A 10,314-nucleotide genomic window follows, 5' to 3' on the forward strand; every position below is an offset into this window, starting at 1 on the left:
CGGACAAATGCAAGTGAAGTGGCACCGTTTTTCATGCACTAAGACTGACAGTAACGTCCTGTGATTGGTGTGCATGCCCCATGTGGGCTGAGGACCCCACCCAATCAATCGAGGGCATTAATGGACCCAAGGGATTGTCTGAGAGCCACCCAGCGAATGGGACGCGTTCAACACAGAGAAAAAACATGGTGGTCCACCATTACCCCCAAGGTGCCCTGCCAACTGGACATCCAGCGGGGGCCAAAAGGCCCCAGTGCTCTTCCATCCTCCACCACACCCCTACGAGAGGGAGATGCCAGCCCGACCCACAGGGTCCAAAGTGCAGCCACCCAGAAAACGTGAGAACCCCCCCCCCACCACCACCACCACCACCACACACACACACACACACACACACACAGACACATGCACACAATTGTTGGAAACGAGGGCAGATTGGAACGCACAACAAGAAAACGATGGGGGGGTGGAGGTGAGGGGGGGGTACCAGGGAGCAGCCGTAGCCGATGAGAGGGAAGCCCCCACGCCAAGCTGTCATCCAGCCCAAGGGGGCCTGGCCCCAGGAGCACAGCCAAATAAATCGGTGAAGACTCACCGATTTATGCCTGAGTGATGTAATGTATTTAAAATCTGGAGGGTCAGTGAGCCGGGGAGGTGGGGGGAAACAGGCATGAAAAATTGTGTGAAGCATTTAAATGCAGGGGGAGCAGACAGGGCAGAGGGGGCAGGTCGCAAAGACCATAAAAGAGCACAGAATACAGTAAGTTGTGTTTTGGTGTCCTAGGTGAGTGATTATGAGGCATGGAAACTGCATGTCAGGCCCATCAGGCCAGGCAAGCACCAGCAAGGGGGGCTGCTCCACCCACACCACAGAGGACAGGATACATCCCAACCGGCACCTACTACCTGCCCCTGAGTATCGGAGGTGGAGCCTCTATTCCTGAATTAAGCAAGGACAAGGAAGAAAAAACCCCACAGCAGGCCCGACAACCTAAAGGACCGCCCCACAGGAAGATGAGGAGACAATCGTGGCTGAATGTAAGAAATCCACGTTGGGTCCCATGTCCTGTGTCGTTAGGTCTGCTCTATCCCGTATTGCTATGACCCTCGATGATGAGCGGATTGGAAAATGGATGTTTAGTGGCAGCTAATGAACATGTTCAAGAAGAAAAATCTTCTTAAGACCTCCCTTTTCATCATTGCAACAATTCTTAAAACAGGAATAGATTGGTCACTAAATGATCTCTATTTGAGGCCCCATGACACACCGAGTGCAGGATTTTGGGAGACAGAGGGGGGTCCGCGTGCATAAAAAACAAAGTGTGCTTCTGACAGGAGGTGCACTTGCGTGACTGTGGCGCCCCCTAAACAGTGCATCGTGCTCAGATTACTGAACGCTGCAGGAGAGGAAGTGGGGAGGCTCCATACCAGGAACACATGTACTTGGCTGTATATTTTAGTGCTGCTTCACATCAAGGGGGAAGTGTGCAAATGGGCTTGCATGCGATGCAACTTGTACAAGCTGAGAAAAAGTTGTCTTTCCCCTGATGCTGGGGTACAAAAATATAAATGAGAAAACAAATATCAATAATAAGTCTGAAAAACACAAAAGCAACTTCTTTGATTTGACACACGTTTTTTGGGTGTAAGAGGAAACCGGAATAAAACGGACTAAAACCCACGCAGGCACGGGTGAGGCCAGGATTTCAACCCCAGTCCTCAGAACTGTGAGGCAGATTGTCACGAACCTCCAAATACAGGACTCCAAGACGAGGAAATGATGTTAGGCGTAGTTTTATTCAAAGCTAAGGTCATGTAAGCAGTCCAAAAAGGTAGAGGTACAGAAACGCTAAGCAAAGGCAAGATCCAAAAACGTGAAGCGAGGTCTGATGAGTAGGAGACAAATTATGAACTAGGACTTCACTATGGAACATAAACTAGGACAGGACTAAACTGAGGTGGCACAGAAACACTGTGATGAGGATAGCTCCACACTACACTATTTTCAGTGGTGGAGATTCCTACTGTGGGTGAATGTAACGCACTAACTCAGGGCACAACGCACAACTAACTGGCAAATGCCAGTGACCAAACCTCCAACTTAAATACACCGTCTAATTACAGTCCCAATGTGAAACAGCTGTGAGCAGTGACAGGTGTCACCGACCAGGGCAGTGGCCACACCCCTCTTGGCCGTGGTCCAGCCTGGCTCATGACACAGATGTTATAACCAGTCGTTCACCATTCACAAATTCACCAGTTTTGTTTTGTTTTTTAAATTTAATTTCTAGAAATCCAAACTCTTCGAAAGCAGAGTCATTGTCATTTCGAGTGGTAAGGGTGCATACATGTGGACCATGAAGCCACAGTTTGAGCTGCGCTGTTCAACATTATTTTCCAACAAAAGAATACCTCACACAAGCGCAAATGAATGAGCCCTTCTTCCTTTCCTTCATCGCTTATTGTTCCAATCAGGCTGCCTTTGAAAGAGGAGGCGTTCTCTCTTTTGGGCAACTCATTAAAATGAACGCAAGTGGGCTCCCCAACGTCGCCACTAAAGTGGAGCTTGTTTTGGGTGTCTTTGTCCCGGATAGGAACCTCTGCCTTTGTCGGCACAATTGAAGCCAGATGGCAAAACAAAAGCCGCTTGTCTGGCGTGCTCACACGCGCCCATCTCAGAAGACAAGAGCCATTAGCTCGCCTTCGCCACTGCTGCCGCGCCGCGACGTCCACCCGGAACGAACCACAATCCGCACGACGACGAGAGCGATCGAGGGCGAGGACGCCTTTGAGGTGTCGCTGTGATCTGCTTGCTCTTTTCGACCGCACGCCCCACACCCCTTTCGCTCATGCTGAAATATTCAGAAGGGCTAGTTGTGGGATGGGTGACCCCACTCCTGGCTGCACAGATCGCTCTGAAACATTCATGAGGGAGGTAATAAAGAATAGAAAAAGTCATTGCCCCCACTGCTGTCACCTCGTGGCTTATTAAAATCACATGGTATTAACTTTACTGTTGGCGGGAAAGGCTAAATAATTCAATCAGACTAAAGGAGGAGTCAAATGAATAACTGTAATGAGATTAACGCTTGAGGGAGAACTGCTAAGGATAGTGATGGCCATTTAGCAAGGCTGCTCACGGTTAGTCTGCTTCTTCATAAAGATGTTTGTTGAGTTTGTTAATCCTTGTAAATTCTTATACAGACGTGGAAAAAACTGTTGGCAACTATCAATGCAAAAAAAAAACTCCATGGTCATGGAAATAACTTGAAACTTACAAAAGTTGTATAGAATTACTGAAAATAAACCACTGAACATCAGACATTCCTTGGGAATTGTGATTCCATGATTTCTGTAACTGTCAAAGGGAATTCAGAACATATCAACACCCATTTTTTTTTTTTTTTTTACCCAGAAAACACTATTTTTAGGTTACCATTTATTAGCTGTCAACTATTGACTGATGTTTGCCCTTTGTGGTTTGGCCCGGTGACTCTCCCCAAATAGCAGGAGTCCACTGCCTTCTAATCTAAAATCAAGATGATTTCCACTCCGATGGGCAAACGTTTTGACCAAGTGTATAAATATTAATTTGAACCTCAGATACCGCAAACATCTAGGATTGGCTACCATTCAATTGTGTTCTTGCTTTAACAAGAAAAAAATATTTAAAGCAGACAGGTTGTCAATTGTGGTTTTGAATAATGGTAACCAGTCAAAAGTGTCATCCATCTTTTGCCCGAAGCCCTTTGGAATAGACCCTAACACCTGAGAGACCCTGAACTGGATGAACATACTGAACAGAAAATCGATGATCTGCACAACATTTCCTAGACGAGCAACCAATCTGGGGTAAATAATGTGTCTTTCACTTTAGGTCAGCTGGGATAGGCTGCAGCTCCCGAAGACCCTGAACAAGATAAGCGGGAGAGAAAAGAGATGGATGGATGGTATTTCTGGACTCATAATTCAGTAAAGATGTAGAATTTACTCCTGATTTTCTTGCCAACTACAAAGATAGAGCTTCAAGGATTGGCCTTGCTATCAACTCCTAAAAACTTCTCTTAATTTCCCTGCTGACATTACATAACGTGTCTCACCATTGTTTTCACTCATTTGATATACCAATGAAAGTATGAAATTGATCAAGAGGCAAAACTTTAAGCCACTGAGCACTTCAAGGGCCTCTTGTGATGTTCCCTTCCTGGTACTCTGTAGTGTTGATGTAAAGCTTGTTTCACTCTCCCCCGCCCACCCCCAAAAAATATCTAAATTTGTGGCTCGGCCAACAGGCTTTATATACACAGCCACTCCACCCACCGCTGCCAATTTGGTGCAAGTCGAACACACTACATTTTATGGCGTCGCTTTTGGAAAGTGTGTAATGTAAAACAGCTTGTTGGCATCTCTAAATGAGTGCATCTGTCTCCATTCAACCCACACACATACACACGCACTTGACTAAGAATGATGCCAACAGGCTGCTGGACGTGGTGCCTGGTGCAGTTCTCATTTTTTATATGCATTCATGCTTCATCAGCATTCACTGGCACTTGATAAACTGTTAACATCCACCAAGTGCTTTCATTGGTTCGCTTTAACACATGCCCACCTGCTCAGTATCCTTGCCTATGTCTCCATGTGCCACATTGGCTAATTCATCTTCTTGTTTGTCTTCTTACAGGCAACATTGACTATTGCATCAATCTGATAATTTTCCACTTTTCGCAGTAGTATCAAAGTTGTAACTACAGTGGAACTATGTCTGAGTGACAGGAAAGTTTGCAAAGCCTGGATTGGAGGCACAAAATATGCTGATCCTTTTTTTTTGTACAAGGAGGTAATATCAGAACCATAACATATATGAGCTGAAAGAAGTTATGCAACTTTGGGACGAGGCGTTATGTTTCCCCTTCAGAGGTGGTCTCAAGATCTTAAGGCAGGAAGACATCTTTGTGTGAAGGAATTCAAGCACCCTGGGCACAAAGTTTCCCTGGCAATTGTCTGCTGCAGGTAGTATCATGATGACCCTTTTAATTGTTACAATAACATCCTGAAGAAGTTTGAGACCGCAAATGGAGGCAGAATGATGCCGGTTCGCAGATGACATTGTGATCTGCAGTGAAACCTAGAAGCAGGTGGAGGAACAATTGGAAGGGTGGAGGCATCCACTAGAAAGGAGAGGATTGAAGATTAACTGAAGACAGACAGGATGTATCTGCATGAATGAGATGGGTTGAAGGGGGACAGTGAGGCTCCAGGGAGAAGAGATAGCGAGGGTGGATGACTTCAAATACTTGGGGTCAAAAATCCAGAGCAATGGTGAATGTAGTAAGGAAGTGAAGAAACGGGTCCAATCGGGATGGGACAGTTGGCGGAAGGTGTCTGGTGTTCTATGTGACAGAAGAGTATCTGCTGGGATGAAGGGGAAAGTTTATAAAATAGTGGTGAGGCCGGCCATGATGTACGGATTAGAGACGGTGGCACTGAAGAAACAACAGGAAGCAGAACTGGAGGTGGCAGAAATGAAGATGCTGAGGTTCTCGCTCGGAGTGAGCAGGTTGGATAGGATTAGAAATGAGCTCATTAGAGGGACAGCCAAAGTTGGATGTTTTGGAGACAAGGTTAAAGAGAGCAGACTTCGATGGTTTGGACATGTTCAGAGACGAGAAAGTGAGTATATTGGTAGAAGGGTGCTGAGGATGGAGCTGCCAGGCAAAAGAGCGAGAGGAAGACCAAGAGAAGGTTGATGGATGTTGTGAGGGAAGACATGAGGGCAATGGGTCTTAGAGAGGAAGATGCACGAGATAGGTGCACATGGAAAAAGATGACGTGCTGTGGTGACCCTAACAGGACAAGCTGAAAGGATAAGATGTGTGTGTAACTGTGCCTGTGTGAGGGTTTGTGTGTCTACATGGTTATTGTACACATATTTTTTAACTAGGTCAACCTTACAAAAGCCGATCACGCGAAGAAAACAATGCCTGCCTATCCTTTTTTTTTGTCTCATCAAACATACAGTGAATATTTTAGTAATTGTGGTATTGTTATTGTGTGTTTGAGTATGCACGCACATGCGTGCGTGCGCGTGCGTGTGTGTATGTGTGTGAGTGGGCTTGGGTTTGCTGACCTGTCTTTGACTCTTCTTCTTCTAATTCCTTGGCCTCTTCAGCTGTTGGGAAAGACAAAAGGAGCTGGTATGAGTGGAAGGTGGCAGGCACAATGCAGTCACTTCATCAGCAGCCCGGGGCGAGCTCAAAGGACAAGCTGTGATGAAAGCGCCTGTATGGCCATCAAGCTCAGTGCAATGATGCCCCATCGTGACTCACACACACACACAATCACAATCGTAGTGTACACACACACACACACTCACATGCAATCACAGCTATAGTCATCCCCTAACATACTATCCATCCCTCTCACCAGGAGAGCAAACACATTCGGCTTTAGCTGTTGCTTTAAGAACAATCAGTATGGTTGGGTAATGACACCACTGTGGTGTGTGACACTTTTACACACACACACACACACACACGTTTGCACACACGCTAGGATGCTATGTCAAGGAATTTTGTAGTTGTACGTGTAGGGGACATATTTCGGAGACTGACTTTTTTTAATGCCATTTTCACAAATATTTGGGTCTCTGAGGTACCCATTCTCAAAGTACAAACTGAAAAACTATTGTTTTTATTATTTTTTAAATGGTGTCATTGGGAAAGCCGCTTTTCATAGGATGGCACTTTCATTGTCTTATCACAGCATTTACACCCTCAAATGGCAATTTTTTTTTTTTTTTTTTTTGTAAAAGCAAGTCATGGACATGTAATTATTGTTTGTTGTTATTGCTTTCTTTTTACTCATTGTATGATCTGGGATGTCAAGGGAAATACCATTAGTGGTTTCCTGTAATTATCATGATGGAATTTCGGAACATCATCCTAATAATTAAGCAGTATATTTGGCGATAGCTGGAGCAAAGTCACTAGCTCTACTGTCATCAGATCCGCTGTGAGTGGAGGAGACATTTAAATAAAGGTCAGCCGGTGTCTGCAACAAGGCCCAGAGGTTTAAAAATAAATATGGAAGTGACAGACTTAGAGGGGGAAGAGTAAATAGCTCCACAGAACATATGGACTCAAATGAATGGAAAGAGAAAAATATATAAAGCACTGCCTCCTGCAGGCAAAGGGGTCTTGGGGTTGTGTGGCCCCTTTTGTGTTGGGCGGGAAGGAGGTGGAGGCACTGAAAGCAGGATTGATTATCTGGTTAGCTGCCTTATTAAAATGTAAGAGCGTACGCGCCGTCCCCTTCAAGCAGCGCTTTGGACTTTGAAGTAGACGGCCGTGCCGCCTTATTCGCATAAGATACAGACTCCGATAGAATGACACCGTGTTAGATCGGATGTGAGGAGACAGGTTTATAATAGCAATCTTCTGTTCCTTGTGAACACGTCGGTCTAATTGTACTTGTCTTATCTTTAAATGGTGTGCCTGGCCCTAGCTGGATAGCAGTCGACTCGCACTTCACCGCATGTGGGTAGTCCGAGTGCAAGGGGTCAGTTTGGGGGGGGGGGGGGGGGGGGGTGGAAGTGAGTTAGTAACTCGTGGTTTTTTCTTCTTCCCTGTCATAATGTATGTGAGCCTTCTCAGTGTGTAGCATAACCAACAGAGCAGCTTGGAATACTGCAGTTGGCAGGAAAAGCTCCCATTCAATAGCGCTCGTGCATGTGACGTCACAGATTGCACGGCGACGTATTGCTGGTCAAACCTAGCTGTTCTGCATTGTGGGAGCCGTTGAACCAGAGCAGATTTTTCAAATTGCCCGAGACCTGTTGTTCTGTTGGTTGTTACAGACGAGACAGATATTTAAAGAGATCATTCTATGGAATACCAGCTGAAAAGACCAAAAAAGATCGATGGATTTTGGCAATTAAACATGATGAATGGTGCGCAACCAAAATACACGCACGCCTGTGTAGCGATCGCTTCATTTCAGATAGGAAATTCAAATTACCAAGAAGTATTTATAATGCCAAGTTGCCACATTTGAAAACAATGCATATAAAAAAAAAAAACTGTCGCAGAGGTTTACGGAGGTTAAGTGTACATTCCGTGGAGACGACTCCGTCCTCTTTTTTTTTTTTCTTCCATCATAGTTAATGAATGAGAGTTTGTGTAAAACCAGGGGTCATTTATTTAAATATTGGTATTTGTATTGAATACTAGTTGAAAAGATCGATCCAGATCCAGCAACTAAGTATTTGTGTACTAGCTGAAAAGATCGATCCAGATCCAGCAACTAAGTATTTGTATGCGTCCAGACTTGTCTACAATTTCAAACTCTTCCGTGTAAATCTGGATGACTTACTCACCAGATCCATGTGTGTATCCAGTTGTTCAAGATAAGCAGAAGTGAATTAAGTCTAATTTCTTATCGGCAAAAACATCAACTTCGGCATTAAATACTCGGGTCCTCTATGCCAAGTTTATCAAATTTTTCCATGTACCTTCTTTTATTTTCACCTTCTAAATGTCTAACGGTATTGGACAAGACTCTGGGCGTCGTGCTATAAGACATATTTTTATGTTGTCTCCTACTGACTTAGAATTGAACAATGCTTTGCTCAACCGGCAATACGGCGACGTAAACAGAAGTCATGTAATTTTATGACGTAGGTGCACGAGCTCTATAGCTTTTTGTTTTTCTTACATTCCGTAGTGTTTTTCTCCCACTGTACTTCCTGTCGTAATACAAGTAAGAATAATAATGCTATTATTATAGCATTTTAATAGTACGATTGCAAATATCTATAATTCTGTGAGAAAGTGATTCTTGATTAAATATGCCATGAGGCAAAATGGAGTGAACATCTCTGTCGAAAGACCAGTGTGATGCTACATTACATGTACATACTGTAGAAAGAAGCATTTTCCTGGGGCAAGTTTGGGGGTCTGCATTATACTTGAGGGGGTATTACGCATGGGAAATAACTGTAGATACTTCTAGGTACTTAATATTGGGATATTAACACAAATCTAATCATTTTGGTTGTAGCCACCACCACAATGTATTTGAAATTCAATGAACAAGATGTGCCGTAACTACAGTCAGTCAGCTTTAAACTCAGAGTAATTACATCCAAATCAGGTGAATGGTGTAAAAATGACAATAGTATGACTATATGCTTCCCACTTATTAAGAGATCATTGTCCAACATCACTGTGAAGCACCGTAAGATTGCTTTCCCCGTATGGAGAAGGAAAGGAACGGCTCATTATCCAAAACATACCACTTGATCAGTAAAGCAGGCTCGGGGTAGAGTCATTCCATAGTTATGTGTGGCTGCCAATGAAACTGATTTACTTGGATTCTACTAATGATGTGACTGCTGACCTGCAAAGGCAACCCAAAAGATTTTTAAGGCAAAGAAGTGTAATGCTAAGCAACGGCCAAGTCAGTCACCTGACCTGAATTCGATTGAGCACGCATTTTAATTGCTGGAAATAAAACTGAAGGGAAAATGCCTTGAGAACATCCAAGAAGTGAAGACAATTGCAGTAGAGGCCTGGCAGATCATCACCAGAAATGAAATCTAGTATCTGGTGAAGTCTGCGTTCTAGACTTCATGCTGTTATCGACTACAAAGTAAAGAACCTTTCCCAAAAAATTTAAATATCAGTGTAATGATTATTTCCAAAATTCCACTGAAAAAGTTAAAACTTTCATAGATTATAAACTCAGGGCCCACAATGTCAACTATTTGACATATTTATTTGTTTATGTTTACATAACTTGGGCTTCCACGTCTTAAGACCCATGAAATCAGGAACTCAAAAATGAGAATCCTGTGAAGAAATCATCCCAAATTTTGCAGGCCATCTTGGTTTATTTTATTAAAACAAATATTGATTTAAAGTGATGTTTTTATTAATTAAATTACAATAAAGTGAGTTACTAGTTATTAGATTTTTCCACTGGTACTCAGGCTGAGGTCAGGCTAGACAAATGCAGCCCAAATTTGACCGGAGACGCGTCAAACATTCATTATCGTGGCCGGTCAGTTGAGTTGGAAAAAAATAATAATAATAAAGCACTGTTACCCTCTTTAGCGTAACATAATCAAACATTCTTTATCTACTAGAATGCCTTATGACCATGATGCAAAAAAAGATTTTTTTTTTTTTTTTTTTTACTGCTTAGTGCGACATGCTATATATGGCCAAATGTGCGAACCAGTCGCCTGGCGTGCCTCCTAAAAGTATTTTTACTTGAGTACAATTTTTTGGCTCCTCTACATAACTCTGGTCA

General features: G+C 43.6%; 1 protein-coding gene across 2 annotated transcripts in view; it reads right to left on the reverse strand.

The window, feature by feature from the left end:
- The window catches only part of cd276 (CD276 molecule), a 97,657-nt gene that overhangs the window by 25,363 nt on the left and 61,980 nt on the right, over positions 1-10,314 (reverse strand). For both annotated transcript variants that reach the window (XM_061814589.1, XM_061814590.1), the window contains exon 6: positions 6,131-6,172. In XM_061814589.1, coding sequence (XP_061670573.1) covers positions 6,131-6,172 — 42 coding nt within the window. The remainder of the gene's footprint in view (positions 1-6,130; positions 6,173-10,314) is intronic.

This window comes from Syngnathoides biaculeatus, chromosome 3 (genome assembly GCF_019802595.1).
Source record: "Syngnathoides biaculeatus isolate LvHL_M chromosome 3, ASM1980259v1, whole genome shotgun sequence".
Lineage (NCBI taxonomy): Eukaryota > Metazoa > Chordata > Actinopteri > Syngnathiformes > Syngnathidae > Syngnathoides > Syngnathoides biaculeatus.